Source organism: Triturus cristatus, chromosome 6 (assembly GCF_964204655.1).
Source record: "Triturus cristatus chromosome 6, aTriCri1.1, whole genome shotgun sequence".
Classification (NCBI taxonomy): domain Eukaryota; kingdom Metazoa; phylum Chordata; class Amphibia; order Caudata; family Salamandridae; genus Triturus; species Triturus cristatus.
In genome coordinates this window covers 672,387,438-672,411,615 of record NC_140589.1, presented here as the reverse complement: position 1 = coordinate 672,411,615, position 24,178 = coordinate 672,387,438, and the positions used below count along the sequence as shown (strand labels likewise).

General features: G+C 44.1%; 2 protein-coding genes across 2 annotated transcripts; both read left to right on the top strand.

The window, feature by feature from the left end:
- The first annotated feature begins 7,882 nt into the window (after window positions 1-7,882).
- Window positions 7,883-18,768, top strand: PNRC1 (proline rich nuclear receptor coactivator 1). Its single transcript, XM_085611176.1, has 2 exons — window positions 7,883-8,356; window positions 17,582-18,768. Exons 1-2 carry the CDS (start codon window positions 8,063-8,065, stop codon window positions 18,029-18,031), a joined length of 744 nt encoding a protein of 247 aa, XP_085467302.1. The 5' UTR covers window positions 7,883-8,062; the 3' UTR covers window positions 18,032-18,768.
- On the top strand, window positions 11,760-14,187 carry LOC146817718 (uncharacterized). Its single transcript, XM_085609227.1, has 2 exons — window positions 11,760-13,752; window positions 13,803-14,187. Exon 1 carries the CDS (start codon window positions 11,896-11,898, stop codon window positions 12,823-12,825), a length of 930 nt encoding a protein of 309 aa, XP_085465353.1. The 5' UTR covers window positions 11,760-11,895; the 3' UTR covers window positions 12,826-13,752; window positions 13,803-14,187.
- Window positions 18,769-24,178: the final 5,410 nt, after the last annotated feature.

Genomic DNA, 24,178 nt, shown 5'->3' with positions numbered 1-24,178 from the left:
TGCCAAGCTACCTGCTCCCCCAATGGCCCCTGCCGCACATATACAATTGTAAACTAACCGAGGTGTGTGAGGAAGAAAGTGCTCGACCTCTTCCACTTTTATTTTGAAGTACTTTTTTTCCTAACGTGGATAGCCGCTGATCACAGAAGGTGAGCGTCACAGAGCTACACGCTTCCAATATCGGAATGACTGAAAGTACATTGAATGAAAATTATTACTATTAACAGACCCAACAGGCAGCCCCCTAACCATGGATTTCGGTTCCCCTTCACGTTGGAATTCGCTTCTGCTCGAGCAAAGCAAACCAAACGTTAACGTAAGAACTTAATTAATTGTAGTAGGACTGAACTGCGATCTGTGGCAAAACTAGAGAGTGCAATGGGCCCTAAAACAAAACAAAGGAAAATAGGCCGCTATCCCCCGAGTGGGTTGTAAAAGGACGCTATATTTGACCTTCAGTGGGCATTCCACAGCCTGGGATCTCGGCCCCACTGCACCTGCTGCATCATTTATAACCCCCCCTCCCCTTATTGTGATGCAATTATAAATGCTGCTGGATATTGTCCCACTTTGCTATTCGCTGATATGATAGATAGCGTCGTCTCTCTGATCGGCTACCCTGTCCTTCTCGTGTTTGCAGCCGCCCTTTGTCTTCCTCGGTTCCTGCTGTCTCTCGCTCTGCATTGGAGCCTGGAGCGGAGTACACAGAAGTGTTTACTCCAGTGATTGTTCGTCTGTATTGGCGAACAGGTGGACAGATTAGCACAAGAATGAGGGTGTTACCGGCAGACACCATTTCACGCAGTCACATCTTATGCGTTTCAGCAATCGTCAGTCAGCGGGGCGCCGCAGATCAAATCACCACAGGGGGGTGGATGAATGACAAGGGGCGTTTCACAAAGGGACGCGCACTCACACCTTGTAGCTCGCGCTACAGCACCCTCTTTGTGTGCTAAAGGGCCGTGGGAAGAATATATTACACCCGACCTCCAGTCACAAGATCGTGTTTCAATGCGTATAGAGTATAGGAAGGCGGCTATCAAATAGCCGTCAGATGTGAATGCGCCGCTCATCAGCACAGTGTTTGAAGTCGCGGTTTCTGCACCCCTCGTTTCATTTGATTCTTTTCTGACATGTAGGGACTTGTTCGCTGAGCTTCTCTTGCACACACAAAAGGGATCTGAATGGAACAATAACAACTGGAAAGCAATTGTTCTCAATAAAAACGCCTCAAAAGAAAGGCACAAAACGAGCGCATTATTTGCTTTAAAGGATAAAATAATGCAAGTACATAAAATAAAATGGAAGGGGCAGGCAACCCTGTACAGAATTTTTTTTAATCCCCTTTTTGCTTGACTCATAATTTTCTGTTGCAGACGTTGTGTGCAAAATATGGACACTTGTGAGTTGCTCACCGAAAACTTTTAAACGAGGCGTGTATTAAACATTAAGAAATGCGCTCAGTCCTTCTTTATGGCAGACACGCTGGTGAAAATGGCAGCAAAATGGCCACATTCGACTTAAAAAAAAGGGAAGCGGCTTTGAGAAAGGAAGACTTAGGAACTAGGCGGGATCGTGTCACAGTTGCCCGAGGGTGACGCAATGAGAACGTGTATTCATTTCCCAATAGTAGGACGATGATGCAACAAACACACCCGTATTGCTCGAAGTTCATATTTCATAATTGCCAACTGGTTTACAGCTGTCAGGTTGCAAACTGTAAAACAACGAATGCCTCTGGGGATAACTGACAGTTTCCCCTATGTTATGACATTTAGTCCGTAACACCTGAAGGAAAATTAAATTAGTGCTCCCCAGGGCACGCGTGGAAGTAAAAATTCAGAATCTTACAATAATACTATAATCTTCATATCACACTCACCTTTAGCTCAACACATAACCTTTTTTTGGTATGACCTGGCTTTCCGAACGTCACTGCCCCAGGATGGAAAAAAAAAGTTTCTGTCACCCCTAATCACCGATTTGACAAGTTGCTGGATAGAAACACAAGCAAATACATACATTGTCTCCGAAATTATAAATCCTTAGAGTGCTTAAAAATATTATATCAGGAAGTAAACAATGTGTGCGTGCTGCTTATCGCATATTTAGGTTTTTTAATTGTATTTTGCAGTGCAGTATTTTTCTGTGTTTGTACATTATATATGTTATTTCTATAGAGTGGTGCTAATTCATTTTACTGCTATGTTGTACATATGAATGCTGTCCAAGCTGCTAGTTTTTGACATTAGTCGTTGCCTTAAAGGTTCCAGGAGTTCCACAGCTGGCATTTGGTTACTGTTTTTGCCTGATGCCAATCATGGACTGCCTGCCTCCTAGGGTTGGATTTAGAGTTGACAGACGTCCAATCCATCCTATTTAGAGCGTATTGATGTCTCTGAGCATGCTAAATGTGACAAATGGGACGTGCACCACTTTTTGGAGGATGTCCCACATCAGCCAAACCCTACACCAGGCCCTTAACTACTTAATCAACTAGTGTGGTATATAAATTATGTATAGACTATAATCATATGTTGCCAACACCAGAAGGTATACGGTTATTAAGGACATCAACAAAGAACAGTTTGGTCCATGTGTTACCAACTGATTTACTCTCTCATCACTAACATTAATATACTCAGTGGTTTATGTAGCACACAACAAACTATATTCCTTCTTGATATTAAAAAGTAATGGTACTCAGTTTCTCTTATTTAATTAACAGATGGATTACACGCTAACAGCCCTCTGCATGTTATGTATTATAGATTAAGTATACCCGGGATAGCCTGACTTACCTATATGGAACCTGGCAGATAACACTACGTGAAAAAGGGAGATCCTGTTGGAGTCGGAGGGCAGTCTGGAGCCATTCACGTAGAAGGTAAGGTATTTATTTCATGTTAGGCCCTTTCAGGACAGGGAATGGGGACACACAGACTACTTAAATTCCCATAGTGATAAATACATATCTAAATACACTTACTCTCAATAATGTCATTGTCAATAGTAGGAAATGTAAGTACTACTTTTTGGGAGTAATCAAACAATGATTGATTTCATTAAAGGATTCTCCTGGGTTGTTAAGGACAAAGGGTTGTCGGAGTAATACGGAGCCTTCCATGTGAACTATCTCCAGGTGTTAAGTTGAACACAAATTTATTGTAACACCCTTGAATTATGCATACAAGGACTGAAAGATGTAGGTTTGCAAATCACTCAAATGTAAACACTGCTCCAAAAGGAGGTTGTTTGGTGAAAGTTTGTACATTGAATTATGTTGAACTCTAGAATAAAAAACAGTTGCACAACTCAATTGTGAGTGGTGTCCCTCTAGCAGCACAGCTGTAGTGATGCGAGAAAATCGCTGAGTATCCAAATGAAAATATCACAAAAGTTGATCTTGAAGTTTTATTCCAAATAATATATCCATTGTCATCATGAATATTCAACCATAGAGAAGCTTAATACATTCCATTAGCTTCAAGAGGAAAATGAAGGATAAATCCCCAATGCATTTCGGGTGGGTAACCCTTCGTCAGGAGGAATCCTGGAAAATATAAAGATAGGAGAAAGTGTCACTACCCACTTGTCTATGAAAGCTGGAAAAAAATTCGAAAAAAATACAATGTCGTGAAATCAAGGAAAAAAGAAGCTAAAGGCTAAAGGAAAGTCTGAAAATTAAATTGGGTAAAAGTCGCAATGTTCACCGTTTGTTAAATTAGCGAAGAAAAATTAGCGAAGAAAAGTAAGACGTGAGATACCTTCACCAAGTGTTGAATGAAAGACACCGTGATTCAAAAAGTGCGGGATAAGTTTCGCATAAACAAATGCTAGACCAGAAGTTTGAGTGAGAAAACAGCCAAACCGCAGTGGAAAAACGAGAGTAATCAGAATGCTGTGAAAATACTGTCACTAAGTTAAGAATGAACGTTAGAGTAACCGTTTGCTTTTTCCACTTTTAACGTGATGTAACCATTGCTAGTACCAGTTTTACCGAACATGTGCACACAGGGCGTGTTTATTTGATATTTACACGCACATATGCCATGAATCACGAGTTTACTGGCGTAAGTTTTGTCATTCCAAGATGGTTGCCAGTTGCGCATCTGATTACTTGTCCGTTTTTACTATTTGAAACGTTGTAACAATTGTCAGCACTCGTTACAACATTTGTGCGGACATGGAGAGTGTTCGTGTGTGATACTTACCGAAGGTAAATCTTAACTTAGTGACAGTATTTTCACAGCATTCTGATTACTCTCGTTTTTCCACTGCGGTTTGGCTGTTTTCTCACTCAAACTTCTGGTCTAGCATTTGTTTATGCGAAACTTATCCCGCACTTTTTGAATCACGGTGTCTTTCATTCAACACTTGGTGAAGGTATCTCACGTCTTACTTTTCTTCGCTAATTTTTCTTCGCTAATTTAACAAACGGTGAACATTGCGACTTTTACCCAATTTAATTTTCAGACTTTCCTTTAGCCTTTAGCTTCTTTTTTCCTTGATTTCACGACATTGTATTTTTTTCGAATTTTTTTCCAGCTTTCATAGACAAGTGGGTAGTGACACTTTCTCCTATCTTTATATTTCCCAGGATTCCTCCTGACGAAGGGTTACCCACCCAAAATGCATTGGGGATTTATCCTTCATTTTCCTCTTGAAGCTAATGGAATGTATTAAGCTTCTCTATGGTTGAATATTCATGATGACAATGGATATATTATTTGGAATAAAACTTCAAGATCAACTTTTGTGATATTTTCATTTGGATACTCAGCGATTTTCTCGCATCACTACAGCTGTGCTGCTAGAGGGACACCACTCACAATTGAGTTGTGCAACTGTTTTCTACTTTTTCGCCTTGGTTTAGAGGACGACTCCTCTTTAGCACGCTCAAAAATCTTTTTAAACAGTTTATCTTATCTACACATAAGGTGTGCGTGGTAATTCATATCATTGAACTCTAGAATAAAACATTAAGAGACCTATAAAATCAGTTCACATGTTTTGGGAATTTGTGATAAATAAGCTGAATGAATTTTATCACACTTGGGTCATATTAATGTTGTAAAAATAATAAAGTGTGAAGAAATATTTGTGTTGCCCAATAAGAACGATGGCAGTGTTTAGGCTCACAATATTTATATGTGTGTTTATCCCTTAGGGAACTTCAGTTTTCATGTAGCTGCAGGTTACATACAGCATCGCCACCACAAACATTTTCATGACAATTGTGGGCACTGGTATGCTGCTAAGCTGTGCCATGGCTGACGAAGTTGGTCTGAAATCCTACATCCAACATGTGAATGACATAGACAACATTTTAGAGAAATTGATGCTGCTATTCCTTGCCATCACTGAAAGGGAAGAAGATTGATGCACATACTGCTGAGCCTTAATGACTCATTGTATTGTGACTGAGATGGGCAGAGTTTCATTTGTGGATGAAAGCTGAGAAGCAACTGGTGAAGTTGTAAAATTGCAATGCTACTGAGAACATGGGCGCTTTATCTCTTGGACTGAGAAACGATCCAGCAAACTTCATTTTCACAAGTAATTGGCTAATGTAGATCTTCTGACAGGGTTGCCTGCAATGATTAACGGCGACCCCTGCATACCGGGGCCGGCGCAGTAGGAAGAGAGGGTGAGGACAGGGCAAGTTGCCCTAAATAGGCCCACGCCCAATCCCCCCCTCGGGGCGCCGGCTCCGGCCGGAAGTGACGTCACAACGCTGACTGGCCCGGAAGTAATTCTTGCTGCCGCCCCGTTTACTCCATCGACGGGGATCACCAAGGGGGGCGTGCCCGGGGGGCCGAGTCCTAAGTGCGCGCTTCATTACATTTCGCGCTTGGCATAGAGTGTGCTGCAACTTTGGATTTAGGAATAGAATTTCTCATCACCAAAAAATTAAACTTATAAAAGATGAAATGGGACAGAATACTTCTAACCGTAGGATCAAGGTCAACCCTACATTCTGCTCCAGCCAAACATTTGCTACGGATGACAGCAGATATGGGGCAGCAAAATCCTTTCTTTAAAAAAAACCATTTAATTTCAGAACAGGTAAAGGTGATTAGCACAGGTTGTTATGGAGATGTAGGCATAGCTGTGAGCCATCCTCACTCTTAACCAGAGGTCTAAGTGGGTGGGATCTGTGGGGCCCATACTTTTTTAATTTAACAAAAACAGCTTCCCTACTAGTTGTTGAAAGACAACCAATCAGGATGGTTAATTCCCACTGTTGAAATGCCTCAGCTGAAATGAAAGGCAGGAGGGGTCTTGGGCTGTGGTGCTGAGGGGGAGATAGACAGTTAAGCAAGAAACAATCCTTTTTGACAGTGTGCCTTCTGCCTCACAGAAATGCAAATGTGTGCAATGGGTTAATCAGCAAATGTAAAGGATGCTTGGAAACTGGTATTGGCTTTAATTGATGGAGCCATTTGAAACCTTGTGATGACATAGATTTTTTATACTTGAGAGGCACTGTAAGGGTGTCAGCAACTGAGCTGTGGAGTGCGTGATTTTAATGGACACATAAAAATGTTTCCACGAGGTACAGTCTGATGGTGTATTACTAAAATCTATATTTTGAAAGCACTTTTTTTCTTAAACCTAAATTGTTTTACACATTTTGTGACTGCCTATCGTATTCTGGGTATAACGTGAGTTTAAAACAACTTCATATTCACAATGCTTTCTGTCACATTCTGGGCCCTCATAACACTAAAAATACACAAGTCATTTTCCCCCACAATTGCCCAACAGGTACACCCAAAGGAATGAGTGGTGTCAACAGAGATGTGTTTACTTGTAAGGAGCTGTAAGTCCACATGTAGCCTGCAAAATGCATTATTTTAAAGGCACGGTGATCAGACTTTGAAAACCAAAAACCGAGACATTGCTGAAACACAGAAGCAAGACTACAAGTTTGCATCAATCGAGGAACACAGAACACCAATGTAGAAAACAAACATGACCCACTAAGGGGTTATAAATGCAACTTTTACACACAAGATCCTCTCTGTTAATTGTTTTCTGTAGAGGTCTTCTAACTCATTCTTACCCGAGCTCACGACAAATTTCCTTTGTTCACTCGATTGTCTCTAAAATACTTGCTAAATGAACTGGCATTGGCCAGAATGATGGTGAAAACCGGGACTGCCTCTACAAATTCTGGTCACCTTATTACCCTGTGCTGAGATGCAATACATTCTAAACAGTTAGATTTCTGTATTCTTTGCGCTTGCTTGCCAAGGAATAAAGTTGTGACGGTGCCATGATGTGTGTACATTCTGGCAAGAGGTGGGGCTGAGAGAAGTACTTGGGAATTCATCCGAGGGCAGCAAACGTTCTAGGACTTCGTTCTGGCATAAATTTGACATCTGTCTTTTTCGCTCTCTCACACCAACCTTACAGTCGGGTTGCCACCTGGCCGGATGTATACCGGCGTGACCGCATTTTAATCTCTCGCCAGTACAAAAAATAGGAAAAACACTGTTATATCGCATTCTTTTCGACATACAGCGCAACTACCATAAATCAAAGATAAGACCTTTATGTCACGATTATTGCCGCGGGAAATTGTTTATTCAACTCGTCGGTGACACACCAAGCAGCGCCCACTCGTTTGTTTACTTCTTTGCAGCCCTCGCTCGCATCTGCGCTCTAGAACCACATGACCGTGCTTGGTAAGTGGCCAGAAAGGCAGACAAAATACACAATTCGCTCACTGGTCCAGCTGCCACGTTAAGGTCAGGCAGGAAATGACATGTAGCACCCTCGAACAAAGGGAAAAAAAGCATTAAAAGGATGACGTCTTGCCTGACCAAAAGAAGACAGAACGATGTAGCCCCGCCCTTTCACGTCTGACGAGCTTACGCGAAGCTGTAGGCGGAGCCTGCTCTGTTTGCCAACATTCGACACAAAAGAGGCAGTTCTCGGACGGAAAGGCAGTAGTTTTGCCTCTTCGGGCTAGATAACATCCCCGTGAGCAGCTTCCTATCCCGACCCCTCCCTACTACCCTTCATAAAACTGGAGCTGCCCCGGCCTCCGAACATGGCAACAGAGGAGCCCCGACTCCCGCTACGGCGGCCCCGGGCCGATGGCGGGCCCGTTGCCAATAAGAAGTCGACGTCGGCGCTTAGAAGCTGTAGGTACCAACGTACTGCCGCCGGCAGCGAAAGGAGGGTGCGAGGAGTCCCTGCGACACGACATCGATCCCGGCCGTCGAGGCGGAGCAGCCAGGATCTTCAGAACCGCGCCCCCGAGAGGCCGGCGGGTGGGCCCCCCACCAAGAGCGGGGCATCGGAGGAGTCCCGAGGCGTACACTACAAGCAACTCCGCAAGGAGGTGAGGGCGCGTCATTGGCGGATGCCTGAGGGCCAACTGAGGGCTGTGGTGTCTACACTGTGACTACTTTTTTGTTTGCTTGTGATCATTGGTTCTGGAAACTACTTTTGATGGCTATTGGTGTTTAACGTACTGAAGTCCAAACTAAACCTGAGAGAAAGGTATATTGATTTGGAGTGCCGAACCACTGGTGTGGAGACTAAAATGGTACTGAGACAATATTAGTGCTTGAAGTAGATCGAGAGAAGGCCTTATAGCATCAGAGCGGAAGTGGGAGCACTGGTAACTAACCTTTAAAGATGTGGAACATGGAGTCTAGCTAAACGTTTTATTGGTTTCTAAGCAAAGTGGTTGGAGGGGGTGTGGTGTAAAGTATCCTGGGGCAGCGGGTAGTGTTGTGGGTGCTAACATAGGGAGTATTCTAGGTTAAAGTGGGGTAGGGGTATTGGTAGTAGTTGCTAAGCTAAACTTGGGAGTATATACTGCAGTCTAACCTGGGGTGGGTTGCTGGTATCTAAACTCGCGCGCTGATAATAACCTAGTTAAACTTGGTGTGGTTGGGTACAGATATCCATGTTGCTGGGATGTGTGGTAATTTGGGACAGTGCTTCGATAGTTTTTGTACAGATAGCCTCCACCGAGCACATTACCAGTTGGCCTGTTTGTGGTGTCGTTGCAGTTGCCTGCGCGTAGTGGGTTTGTCCCCAGACTATCGTCTTGCAGACTTTTATGTAGTAGTCTCAGTAGGTGTGTTGAGTAGTCCTGGTGGAGGTTGCTTTCAGGAGGGAGGTGGAGCTGTTATATAGAGGTTACCTAGTAAATGTGCGTGTGTGATGGTTTCAATATTCCTTTTGCTCACCACTACTGTATTTGACAGCTGTTGTCTGCACGGCATCATGTTCTTTTGATTTTACTTCTGCTTGCAGTGGGGGGTTCCACCCCCATGCCGTCTGGGTAGGGGAGACAGAGAATAACTGGCAGATGGGATAAGAGTATGAATAATGCTGTTGGGGTAGACGTAGAGGGAGAAAGTGTCAAGGAGTAAGTCGGTGACCAAACCGTCATCATGCGACCTGGTGCAATAAACATCCATCTTTAATAATTAGAAAGTGTGGAGCAAGGGCAAGACGTTTTGTCTAATGAGGGCCCCAATGTACAGTGGCATGGTGGGCGAAAATCGAGGGACTGGAATACAGTACCGAATGATCGGTAATGTTTAAGATGAATTCAAACAGCTCCCCCCATCACCTAGTTGTTGTCGGAACAGACCAACATTTAATTGCACTCAACCTAGAATATGCCTTACAGCCTAAATGTATTTCCTCATTATTACAATAACTTTATTCCTACCTTGAAACATGCCCGTTAAGCATCCAGGCAAACACGAACCTGCTCCTTTCGATAGTAATTTCAGTTTCCCTGCCCTGTCACCGCCCCCTAAGTGTGGCCCGTAACACTTTTCACGTTCAAGCCACTGAAGTCACAGATCAGAGCTAGATTTCCCCCCCCCCCCCCCCCCCCACGTCCCTCGCACAACCGAGCTGGAATCGCCTGACTTGCATTTTCCCCAACCATCATTATGAACTCCTTCACCTGCATTTCCTGTTACCAGACGGGCACAGACCCTATCCTCGAAGCGGCAATGAACAAACCCACAACTGCCCATAGGACCTTCTCTATCAAAGAGGGCTTGATACCCAAAACAGCCTCACTTAAAAGCACCCAGAGTCCTCAACCCTCACTGCTATTAAAGCTTAATTCTCTGGAATACAACAGCCTCTATCTGAATATCTACTAACTCCAGTTGTGTCCAGGGTTAACGAGGCTACTCTAAGGTTACTAGATCCCTTGCCCACTCCGACAGAATGGATTTCAGCACTCGTGTAACACTCAGGCCGTAAAACATTCCCCTCCAAACTGGGGTATCGCAATCTGGATTTAGCGTTTTAAATAACGTACAGAAGAAGGTGACTACACTAAACTAACACGTAGGTTTATGGGTTCCTTAATTAAAATGGGGTACTGCTTGTTTGGAAGTGGTGGGAGGAGATGCGATGCTACAAGCGGATAGTGTGACTGTTTGGTTAAGCCACCAGTTGTAAAGCAAGGACGCACAGGACACGAAATAGAAGTATAAAATGAGTCCTCTAAGTGCACGAGAAGGTAACTCGCAAGCAAAGGGCAGTGTGGCTCGCGATTCTTAATTTTTCCCCTTGTGCGTTTGAATCTGTTAGCCTATTGTAGACGGATCTGCCGATCTTGGCGGAGGGGAACCAGGTTCGAGCCTCTGCGTCGGCTCAACATCCTGTGATTTTGGGCAAATCACTTAATCTCTCCATGCCTACCAAAAATGAATGTGTCCTATGTAACGTAACTGGTGGGCATTTAAAGGGCTCCAATGCTTGGGGTCCAGTTCGCGCTATATAAAACAGTTAAAAAAAAAAAAAAGACAGAAACTTGCTCAGCTGTGAGTTATCCGCCATTGAGATGAGATGCTCCTGGAAGTCCCCGCTGCACTGGGGTAACTTCATCCCTCCCCGACAGAGAGCGCGGGTGTATAATAACTACTCTTCCAGATTGGCTGCTCTTACAACCAATGACGGAGCGGATTAACCCAGCAACGAGCACTGTTCGCCTCCTACTTGAGAGCTACACCTCCCCGCTGACGTAAACTGTCAATAAGACGCATTGCACGAAGTGGCAACGCTTTGGAGATTCCTAAAGCTCATATTTCTTTCTTTATTGCGTTCCTTGTTGTTTGTTTTGATAGCCACAACCCTTTATCCAAAGGCGAGTCACTTGGCAGGATTCAGCCCAGCCTTTTGGCAGGTGGAGCGCTCGTTGCTTTTGGGAGGGCGGGGAGGTGTGTGTCCATATTAAGCTGTATGCTATTTTAGGCGAGGGAGTGCTGCATTTGGATGCTTGTACTTTCCTCAAAAAGAAACTGGAATTTTGCACTCCAAATGGGGCTGTTCTGACCTGATGGCTTCCTATTAAAACACCTTGAGCTACACAGAATATAAGACGCCGAAGCTGCAGGAAGAAGCCTGCCGAAAAGTTCATTTTTACATTGCCGACAACATGTTTTGTGGTCCTAGGTTTTGATGGTAATTTTCATTATGAACCTATGCGAACCTTTTTAGGTCTCGCCTGAGACAGCGCTTTAGCGCTGCTCTGGCGAGACTTATAGTGAGCGAGTTTTGGAAGTGCAAACGAGTGCTTTCAGGCCTCCAAATACAGTGCATGTGTGCCGGGCGCGCGCACCATTTGGCAGCCTGAAAGCACTCGTTTTCTTTCACTTTCGCGGCCGCACGGCCGCTTTGATGTTTTATCGCGATCACTTTCACATTCGCGTCCGCACGGCGTATTTAATCATAACATCACACGCGTGTGCATCCTAGCATCTGGCACGCTGCAAGCTTTTCGCATGTCGTCTTTTCCACTGCACTCTCTCTTCCGCATTTCACTCACTGCATGGTCCTTTCTCTGTGTACTGCACACTTCCTTCTCTGTGCACTGCACTCTCTTCCTATGTGCCAATGCACTGTCTCCTCCTCTGTTCACATGCTGCTTTCTCTGTGCACTCCACTCTCTCTTCCTCTGTTCACTCGCTGCACTCGCTCTTCCTTTGTGCCACTGCCTTTTCCCTTCCCCTGTATCACTGCACTCTCTCTTCCTGTTTCCACTCACTGCACGCTCCTTTATCTGTGCACTGTGTTCTCTCTTCCTCTGTTCACTCACTGCATGCTCCTTTCTCTGTGCACTACACGCTTCCTTCTCTGTGCACTGCACTCTCTTCCTCTGTGCCACTGCACTCTCTCTTCCTCTGTTCACTGACTGCACGCTCCTTTCTCTGTGCTCTGCAGTCCTTCTACTGTTCACTCACTGCACTCTCTCTTCCTCTGCACCACTGCCCTTTCCCTTCCCCTGTATCACTGCACTCGCTCTTCCTGTTTCCACTCACTGCACGCTCCTTTGTCTGTGCACTGCACTCTCTCTTCCTCTGTTCACTCACTGCATGCTCCTTTCTCTGTGCACTACACGCTTCCTTCTCTGTGCACTGCACTCTCTCTTCCTCTGTGCCACTGCACTCTCTCTTCCTCTGTTCACTGACTGCACGCTCCTTTCTCTGTGCTCTGCAGTCCTTCTACTGTTCACTCACTGCACTCTCTCTTCCTCTGCACCACTGCCCTTTCCCTTCCCCTGTATCACTGCACTCGCTCTTCCTGTTTCCACTCACTGCACGCTCCTTTGTCTGTGCACTGCACTCTCTCTTCCTCTGTTCACTCACTGCACTCTCTATTCCTCTGCTCCACTGCTCTTTCCCTTCCCCTGTATCACTCAACTCTCTCTTCCTCTTTTCACTCACTGCACACTCCTTTCTGTCACTGCGTTCTCTCTTCCTCAGTGCACTGCACTTCTCTGTTCACTCCTTGCACTCTCTCTTCCTATGCGCCACTGCTCTCTGAGCCTCTCTCACTTCCCTTCTACCACTGCACGGTACTCTAGACCTCTCCTCTTGCCCCCAGTGCACCCACCAGCCCCCCAGGACGGACATCCTGTAGAAAGCTCTCTGGTTGCATGGATTAGAGTCAGACGCGGTGGCGTCCAGCAGGGTCGTTGGGGGTCAGTGAACATTTTTCATGGAGCACTACATAGAGTGCTCACTGTTTGCCGTTTAAAAAATACATTTAACGTCAGAAGTCATTTGATGCGCAAACTTGTAAGGTTTGGTTTAGGGTTTGAAAGCTGGCATTGCATGGCAGTGTTTCCTCCCCCCTCTCTCTCTCACACACTCCTAACCCTCCCTTACAGCACGGAAAAGTTCTATCACACAACAGACAACAGGCGCCCCTAAGATCGAAACCAGACAGAGCCTTCTGCCTTGGTTAATGGCCCATTCGCAAGTGTTACAATTAGAGACAACGCGGGCGCCAGGAGAAAACAATGCCACACATCCTTACGATTTGTAGGTGCTAAGCCGTGTCCTGTTCTACTTATAACACAGGATACAGTGGGCAGATTGAAGCCTTTAATTAAAAAAATATATCACTAGAGCAGTGAACATTTTTCATGGAGCACTACATAGAGTGCTCACTGTTTGCCGTTTAAAAAGTCCATACAAAAGCACTTTGGATTGTAGGCACTTTTGTAACAAAAGGAACACTTCATTGAACTATTAATACAAGGGTTTATATGCCCATCCCATATTTTACACACTATGTGTTCATTTTCCTGAGTGACATTAAGGATCAGCGAGTTGCTTAACAGCACAGCCTCCTGTGTCCATGCAAAGACACAAAGACATTTAAAATTGCGTGCAGTTATGTGTCTATAGAAAGCACGTGAAACAAACATTGAAGGCTCGTGGGGTGGTAGTTTACGCTACTGACATTGTAAATGACAATGCCTTTTATTTGTATTAAAACCAAAACATAAATAAAAGGCATTGTAATTTTACAATGCCAATAGCTCAAACTCTTATAAATGTGAGACCTATTGCATTGCAAATGCTTGTTGTTCATTGTGCCTATGTCCGTTTTGTCTTGAGGGAGGAATACGATTCGGAAATGCAAAGTTATTATTTTGGCCTAATCTTTAGCCTTAATTTGAACAAAATTAAGTTTTGTGGTTCAAAGGGAGCAAATGCCCAATGGCCTTCAGGTTTCAGTTTCCATCCTATGCGCCCTCGAGGGTTTTTGGGCCAGCAGGAATCTAATTTACTATTCTAGTTCCAGACCTATAATATTTGGGGGACGTTTAACTTTCCACTAACCGGTCCAGGAAGACTATTACTTTTACTCCAGTCCTGAAATATTTTTGGGGTAGTTAAAAGAGAAAAGAAAAAAAATCCCAGATGTATAAAAAAGAAAAAAAAGGCGGGGGGTTGAAATGTGCATTATTTAGCATTGACAGGTGCTGTGCTGAGAGCATCAGTGCGGGCCAAAAACAAGGAATACTTTCCTTGACTCTTTGTAGCAATTTGTATTTCGTGAAACCACGCTGGTGTCAGTCTATTTAGCATTTCTTGTGTTTCTTGTTTACAAATCGGCATCCATGTCAAAAACTAAATTCAACTTCTCCGGCTTGTGTTTCCTACCACAACTACATTTAATACTACGTGCCGCCTATGTTCTTATTTCGTATTTCTGTTCCAAATATCGGAGTGTACATACCAAATAAAATAAAGAGATATAAGGAATTCATGAATGGCAAAAATACCTTAAACTGTACAATGGGTTTATTGCTTATGTTCGTTCTGTCAAACAATAGACTATGGAAACGCACTCGGCCTCATTTAGAGCATCTCTAAAGAAGATTGTATTATAACAGTAACTGCCCATGTGTATTAGATTCTGCACGAGTGGCAGTTTATTCGAAAGCTTTACATCTTCAAATATCCGCATTATTACCCTACATGCCTTTGCCTTGCAGTCGCACGAACCACTGATTGATTGTGTGGCTCTCTTGATCCGCACAAGATGTAGAAAACTTGTACGGTGCATGCACCTGCTTCCTCTGTAGTTCTGCATATGGGGTGGGAATACTCTGTTCACACAGGAGCACGGTGTTTGTAGCTTACAGTGACAGTCTAGAAATATGTTTTTCTCAAAAGCAAAGAGGTTTTGTATTAAGTTGTGTAACTTTCAGTAGACTAGAATGCACAACATCATGGTTAGTCTAAATGAGCTTGAAATCCCTTTCCTCTGTGGGCACTGGATTGGGTCCCCTTTTAGGTTTCACCTGCACACTTGTCATAGGTGTCTTTTTTCGAAAACCCATTCGTGGACAGTACCAAAACCTTGCAATGAACCTGGTGCCTTCCTTTTGCTTACCATTCGTCGGTTTTGTTGTCGGTCATTTGCTTGCATTTTATTCAGTGGCTGGCCTTCCTTTACTTGTTGTCCCTTCCCAGTAGCAAAGCCTCTTTACAATCCTATTGATTGGGTGACTTGTATCTTTCCACTACATTTAAGGCCGATTTTCTTTTTCTATAAGCACTTCACAATAGTGCATGTTTTTTTTTTCTTGCTCTGAAGTGCCGCCCCCTCCTCTCAGTTACGGCCCCCTGCACCAATGTCCTTCCACTTCACATATCTCTCTTTACCGGGCCCCTTTGCATTCCAAAAAATGGTTTGAGCAAATTAAAAGTTTTTTTATTTGAGGATCCAAGTGGAGTCTGCTGTCTGAGATCGGTAAATATATTTAGAAAGAAAATAATGCAGCTGCCAATGTCGTCGCTTTTTTCCCCTTTGTTTTTTCCCCCCTATTGCCACAGAGCATGAGCAAAAACATTGTCACGGCCAATGCACCAGCAAAGGAATACCTACTTTGCCAGTGTTTGTCCTTTTTATTTGTGTGTGAAAAAACACAGATAGCAACACTTGTATTTTGGATTTAATGAGCATGTTATTCTAAAAAAGCATTAAAGTGCTAGCAACGGTCCAAAAGCCAGCCAGGGCAAGAGCATCCTTAAGAATGGGAAAATAACCAGGTTTTGAGATGCTTATGAAATAGAGTACGAATTCAGACTCACAATATGTATTGGTAACTTAATCCATAGAGTGGCTGCAGCCACAGGCAATGCGTGGGCACCCCATATGGCCTTCCACCACACAGGAGTGATGACACTCCTCCGCGCTGCAGATCTAAGCTGTCTTCTTGGCAAATACCAGTTGAAAGCTGTTCTGAAGTACCAAGAGCCCCGCTGATGGAGAGCATTGACAACGAAACACATTGCTTTAAAGGTCACCCGCTGTCTCACGAGTAACCAATGCTGGAACTGCAATCCCTCCATAACAGAAAGATGTTTAGGTAAATTTAGGATCACCCATGCAGCCACATTTTGGATGATCTGGAGTTTGTTTAAGGAGTACTGGTTGGCATTTAAATATAAAGTGTTACAGTAGTCAAGGCGAGATATAATAAGGGCTATGACTACTGACACTCTTCCCTATGTAAATGTGGAAAAATCTTTAAGATCTTAAGAAGCTGGTGCTCACGGTCCTGTTGACCTGAGAGTCGAAAGTAAGGGTCACCTCAAAATGTTTGGTGGCGGTCACTGGGATGGGTAACAGGCCGCAAGTCTCAGGCCACCAGAGCTCAGACTAAACAGTTTTCTGCCCCAAAGACCACCCAACCTTCTTAGCGTTAAGTTTGAGCACGTTTTCCTTCATCCAGGTACTGACTTCACTTATGCAGGATCTAAACTTGTCCACCACCAGTGCCCAATTGTCAGAGACTATAATTTGGGTGTCGTCCGCATAGGACAGCTATCTCAGGATCTCATCAATTTTGCCAATTGAGCCACATAAAGGTTAAACAGGATGGGACTGAGGCAGGACCCCAAGACACTTGAGGCAATCTCTTTGGAAAGAGTTGCAGTTCTACACAGATGCAGGATAATATTCCATCAAAGTGTTGGCACATTTTTAACTGCTAGTACGTATAAGATGCAAGCAAACACTGCAAGATTATCAACAATTAGGTTAGGTTGTACAGCCCCTCCGCCCCCAAGCTGGTCTTGTTAGGATTTTAGATGTGATGTATGTCTTTGTGTGTTCCTCCTTCAGTTTTGCGAGCTGGCTCTTTAGACTGATTTTAAAGTCATTAACCGAGGGCAGGCACAAATGTCAGCAGGCAGTGTATTTCAGTGATTAGGCCCTAAAAATTAAGGAAACCAGAGTTAAAGATCCGCACACAGGAATTTTGGTATGACCAGTAAGCTTTGCTGTGAGAGAGGTAGGTTTTTGGAGGGAGTGTATGATGTCATGACAGTGTGGTAGTTTTGGGAAGTTCCATAAACCACTTGAGCACAATGTTCAACAGCATAGAGAGGTGATTTTTATTTTTAAACCCCCCCCACCCCAAACTTCTTGTAGCTCTCTCAATTCCTATCACACCGCTTATGCAAGCATCACTCCTGTGTTCCTTTGCATAGCTTTGTGAATGCTTATTAGATCTTGTCAACTGCTTTTTGAAAAAGGAAGACTGTGTGTGTGTATTTTTGTTGTTGTGGGAATTGTAAAGGGAAACTTATCAATAAGATTTTTACTCTACGTTGTCATAAGCCAGGAAGCATTTTAAACCATTCTTTTCAATAGTGGTCTCCTCCTATGATTAAAGAGAATGTGGATTTGCATTTTTCATTTCAACAAGACTGTAAAAATGAATCTGGATTGATTGTAACTTTTTTTTTCTTCCCCCCCCCCCCCCCCCCCACAGGTGTTAAAAAACAAGATTGGAAAATTGGAGAAGATTACAGTAACACACGGCCAGTCTAACCAGAGCAGTCACAAATGTGAACAACTGAACATAAACCGACCGAAAGGCAAAAGTAATCTCCCCTCGGTCAAGACTGCATTTTCGAAAAGAAACGAAAATGACTCAATACAGGACTCTACATTTTACGATACTCTTAAAAAACAAGAAAAGAAACCTCTGCACTGCGCTGATAATTTGAGTGAAATCCAATTAAAGAAAGTTAACTTTTTTTCTGAAATGAGTGAAAAGGGAATCAGTTATGCTGGTGCTAAATTCAGCGACCCACCATCTCCCAGTGTTCTCCCGAAGCCACCCAGACATTGGGTGGGAACAACTCTTGTACATCATTCCGACCAGTGCAAGGAACTTATGGCTTTTCATTTAAAAACTCTCTTGAAAGTCCACTCATGAGCTCCGTCCTGCACGTACTTACTGCCGACCATTTTTGTGACTCCATTAATTTCACCCTAGAAGCACTCTGAGCTCTTCTTTGTTGCAAGGGAGAATTATGAAAGACTGCCACCATGCATCTCTGTCAGAAAAGCCTTGTAATATATTTTTTTATGGTTGTATAAATGCTGTACACACTGTAATTTGTATATATACCTGTTCATACTCTTTATGTAAATTTTAGTTTTATTATGAAGTATGTATTTTGGACTGTCAAACGGCAGGCATTTTGTATATAACTGTGAAACTTCAATGTGAACAACTACATGAAGTGACTTTTCTTTGCACAAGGCACCAAGTTACTTTTAAAGATTTCAATGTTGGTTAAGGTCCGCACAGCTGCTCCAAATGCACTACTGAGGATAGCTGTGCAGCCTGCAATTGGATCGATGGATTTAGACACATGGCACTGAATTTGATAAGGAATGTGAGGTTTTTTTTTTTTTGCTACCTTATGTGGATCATAAGAAGTTAAGGAGAAATGATCAACTTCCTACACCTACTGTAACATCAGCCTGGATGGTGTTGATTCCTCTAGTATTTGGATAAGAAATGACAAATTTCATGAGTTTTCCCTACTTGCAACATTTCACCAATGGATGTCGAAGAGAATGAAGTAGTACAGAAGGACTTCCCAAGTAATAAAATTGGCTACCACTAAACTGAAAAAAATAAAAGAAACAATTAGGCCTCCCCAACACCCGCATCTTTTTTCTTTAAAAAAAAAAAAATATATATTTATTTATCTGGGTCATGGTCCTGGAGATGAGTTGGACAAAGAATGTCATGCTAATCATTTTTTGATAGACTACAATGTTTGCTGATGTGGCCTTTTGGTGTTTAAAAGTTTGCGCACAGTAGGTGGAGGGCATCCTTCAAGGGATTAAGGAAGAAATGATTGCTGTGAAGGTTGGTGGCTGAAGAATGGGTCACCCATCATTCATTTGAGTGTGCGACTAGATGCATTTGCAAATTGTGAAGGGGGTAGGGGAATTGGTGAGAAGACAGCTCCTATTAGGTCTCTGGTAGAGGTGATCATGGATGAGGTGGGCAAGTGTGATTTTACTGCCTTCGGGCATTTGCTGCAGGGTCTTACATTGGTTTGTTATGGAAAAGCAAGGTAGCTAATACTGTGCTGCAGATCAGGAGTTTTGAAGCAGGATGGATCTTCTTGGGAGGCCATTCCAGAGGATTTCAAAAATGACTAATCACCCTCCACCCGTATTCGTTTTTGCAGAAAGTTGGCTTGAACAGTTGGACACAGGTGGCGGAACACTAAGTCAATGGAAAGCCCGTTGGCAGTTGCAGAGTGATATGAAGTGCACTGGTAAATGTGATTTCAGGAACCTGTCAGCAATGTTTCGAACATGTTTGATGAGGAATAGGAGTTAGGCAGGAGCTCAAATATGGCCCTTTGCAACAGAATGTGTATAACATGATCACAGTTTGTAGTACTAACAGTTTTTAGGAGATGGCTGAAAGCTGAAGATGTTTTTGCAGCCGCAGTTTTGAGAAGTCTGGTTTCGCCATAATATGTTTTATTGGGGTTTTCTGCTGCTTTTGAGACTTTCTCACTCATCTCTACTGGAGAGGTCTGTGATCGGGGTGGAGAAACATGGCATTGACTGGCTCACCTGTTTAGGAAATGACTGCTGTAATGTGTGGCACGTTTCAGTCTATTTTCAAACCTGTCATTTGTGAGGTGCCCAATGCTTTGCTTAACAACCCTGTTGAATATTTATGCTGAGCCCCCATAACTACACTGATTCAATCCTTTGGCGTGAGCCCCCCACTCCCCCTCCACATGGGTCTTAACCAGCTCCTACAGTCTTTGGATGGGCACAAATGCAGCCTTCAGTTGCAATACATGGGCTGTATGTGTGCTGCTGCTTCCTGAATGGAGGTCAGCTCCCTACCCTTCAGTTTATCAAACAGTGATGTTGTTGTTTAGAGGAGTGAATCTTTTCGGTATTCACGTTTTGTATTATTCTGCCATCTGCTGGTTGGATCTGGCAGTGTCTCTCTCAACCCCAGCTGTTGCTGGCCATTTGGGGCTTGTGCTTCCTAATGATGACACACGCATGCCTGCGAAGCCCCTTTGCGTGGTTGCCATTGTTGTATTCTTTTTTTCTGCTGTTGGGTTTAGAAGGAGGGCACAGTGTTCGGTAGAGAACACTGAGAAGGATTTCAAACTGAGAAAGAAAGGACCCTTTACAGAGAACGGCAGTGTTCGCTGAAGAACACTGAAAACAAGCATTGGCATAGCCAATAGGTCTCGCCTTTGGGACCTTATAAGTGTTTAATCATGCAACAGTTGCATAACTAAACACTTATAAGGTCCCAAAAGCGAGACCTATTGGCTATGCCAATGCTTGTTTTAACTGCTGCAATCTATTGAAGCCTCACGGAGAACATCAAAGCGGCCGCAAAAGTGATCGCGATCAAACATCAAAGCGGCTGCAAAAGTGAAAGTAATCGCGGTAAAGCGCGACGCGAGTGCCCGCGCGCATGCACTGTAGGTGTAGGCTGGCCTGGTAGCACTTTTTGGAGCCCTCACAAAATGTCTCGCCAGACCAGCTCATGCGCTGGGTCAGGTGAGACCTAAAAAACAGTTAAAACACAAGTTTTGCACTGGGGATTTGACCACTTAGGTCAGGGAATGTACAGTCACAGTTTCTGGTGCTTTTCAACTTGGAAAACTCCTTTTTAGGTCTCGCCTGACCAGCGCTTTAGCGCTGCTCTGGCGAGACTTATAGTAAGCGCGTTTTGGAAGTGCAAACAGTGGCTTTGCAGGCCTCCAACTACAGTGCATGTGACCCGTCCGGGCGCGCGCACCATTTGGAGTCCTGCAACCACTTGTTTGCTTTCACTTTAGCCGTGATTCATCGCACCATTTGGCAGCCTGCGTGCCCGCCCCCACTCCCCCTCCCACTCCGTCAGCTTCAGTGCGCGCTTGTTTTCAATTACATCTCTGTATAATTTGGGGGCTTTTCCCTCCCCACACATTTTTGTATCCCTTTGCGCACACACTTTCTCTCCTCGGCCCAGCCCCTCCTCCCTCCACTCAATTTCTGCTAGTCACACACCAACGCGAGTATAAACAGTCGCTTGAAACACATGATCTACAGCCCTGTTTGGCTGCTTCAAACACTTTTTCCTAAATTGTATCTTTCGCACCATCTGGTAGCGCCTTGCCTAATGAATCGGTTCGTCCTACACTTCTTTTTACCTCCCCCCCCCCCCCCCCCCCCCCCCCCCGTGTTGACATTATCTGCTACTGATCAAAGGGTTGTATAGGAATAAACAAACGCTGTAGCAGTTTGAAGCCGCTATCCCAGGATAAACATACCTCCACACAGTATCACTACCCGCATTTAATCGGCTTCTGCACATTTCATTTTGCCCTTAATTTGCACACTTACAGGCAATTGTACTCTAGTACAGCTTTATAAACTGCTTTCGAAACTATGCACAATACAAACTCGACGCCTCCTATTTAGCACACACCTCGCCTCCCTTTCGCCAAAAAACGTCAACACGCATGCTTTCTTATTATCAAAACTGACTTCAAATAGGGATTCTACCAAGACCCCATTTCTGACTCTTAACTTTTTATTCTACCTCATTAAAAGCCCCTTAGATCTGCCTTGTATTAATACTACTTTTACAAACCCCTCTTCCCCGCCCACTCTTCCCATTTCTCCTGTATGTAAGTCTATCCCAGCTTCTCCCTTACCTGCTAAAATTAAGGCCCGTTGCACCTTAACCTAATTTCTCCCAGTAGCGCAACTTACTGTACCTACAGATTTAATTTACACTACAAATAAGTCATCCTACCGCCAAAGCACCGCCTGCTCCAAATCGCTGCTGCACCAAATTATTCTTTGCACTGTTTTGTTAGAAAACATGCAAAGGGCGCGTTCAGGTCTATGTTAGTGCTGGTTAAAGCGTGATATATGTAAACACAGACGCTGCGCTGTTTTTAGGCTACTAATACAACACTAGCATTATTCCGCAGAGTACTCCTCCTCACAGCAAATCGGTTGCGCCACATTTACTTCAACCATCAGGCATTAATTTAGCCTTTTATGCTATTCATAGCCCACACATATGCACTAAACAGCTTTTCACTACCTCCCATGACAATTTGCAGGGCTTATACCCACACAACCGTTTGACCCTTGCTTTTTTTCCCCTGCCCCTGTCGGACCCCTCCAACCCTCAATTACAAGTTGCTGCTGGTGCGCACAGTTATTTATCTCCGCACTCTGGTACTGCAATAACCTTGTGCACAGCATTAGCCCGCAGTGTCACACTGCCCATCTACTAATGCGCTCTTGTGCCGTGTATTTGCCCTTACTACCTATTGTTATGTATCTCACGCTGTGACTTACCACCTCCGATCGTTCTTTCCCTCCCTCCCACCCACTCATTCCTCCCTCCATTCTGCGACCGTGCTGGTTACCTTGGAATGTGACTTTTACAGTGTTAACATATCAAGCTGCAACCCACAAAACACTTTAAATCCACCTCTGTTCCCTCTTTCCTTCCCACCCACTCCTTCCTCACTCCATTCTGTGCCTCTGTGGGTTACATTGCACTGTCTGTATTCCAAACAGTGTAAGGATCACAAGCCGCAACCCGCAAACACTGCATTAGACATACAGCACGCACACAGTTTACCATCTCTGCACTCTGCTACTGCAATAATCGTGCGCAAAAGCATTAGCCCACAGCGCCACACTATCAATCTACTAATGCGCTCTTCCCCGTGTATTAGTCCTTACTACCTATAATTCTCAAGCAAACTGTTTACTGCACATGCCTTACAGTCCCCTTATTCTCCATACATTTTTGTATAATTTGGGGGGTTTTACCCCCGACACATTTTTTGTTTCCCTTTGCGCACACACTAACTCTCCTTGGCCCAGCCCCCCCCCCTCCCTTCACACAATTGCTGCTAGTCACACGCCCCTGCGACTATACACTGTCGCCTTAAACACATACTCTCCAGCCCTTTTAGACTGCTTCAAACGCTGTTTCCCAAATGTTATCTTTGGCACCATCTAGGCGCCTTGCCACATGAATCTGTTCACCCTTCACCTGCTTTTTACCTCCCCCACCCCACCCCCCCCATGTTATCCCTCCTTGAACATTTTCTACTGTTGATCAAAAGGTCGTACAGGTATCCACAAACGCTTTAGCAGTTTTCAGCCACTAAAACACAATAAGCATTCTCCCATAGAGTATCACTCCCCACATTTAATTGGCTTCTGCACCTTCCATTTTGCCCTCATTGATAGAATTCCACACTTACAGGGCAATTGTACTCTTGTGCAGTTTTATAAACTGCGGACACTATCTTGTGCAGTTTTATAAACTGCGGACACTACAAAGCCGGAGCCCCATATTTAGCACAACTCCCCGCCCCCAAAAAAGGCCTGCCACATGCTTACACATTATCAACGCTACGCTCTAGCGGGGACCCTATGAACAACACATTTCTGGGTCTGACTCCGTATTCTGCCTCATTAAGCTTTGCCCCCTCAGCCCTGTATTAATACACCTTTTAAAAACCTTCTTCCCCGCCCACTCTTCCCATTTCTCCTAAGAGTAAGTCTATACTTACTTCTTCCTTACCTGCTAAAATTAATGCCCCTTGCACCATAACCTCATTTTTCCCATAGTACAACTTACTCTACCTACACATTTAGGGCCTCATGTAGGAAGCCAAATACCGGTCGGTAACGGCCGAAATTCGCTAAATTTCCCGTTACCGACCGGTATTTAGGCATTTGCTATGTAGGGGGCTGATTTCTGGATTCGGTATTTACCGAATCGGAAATTAAGAAATCGGTAAAATACCGATTCGGTAAATACCGAATCCAGAAATCAGATGTAGGGAGCACTCTAAAGAGTGAAAATTAGTATTAGAAATTCGTTATTTACCACCAAATACAGGTTGGTGATAAATAACGAATACCTTGCAAAAAGCAATATTTTGCAGATTTAAGAGTGCCATGTGGCAGACATACATGCCCTTAGGGCATGTATGTGCGCCACATGTGCACACATGCAAGATTCAGGGGTGCAACAGGGTGTCAATGT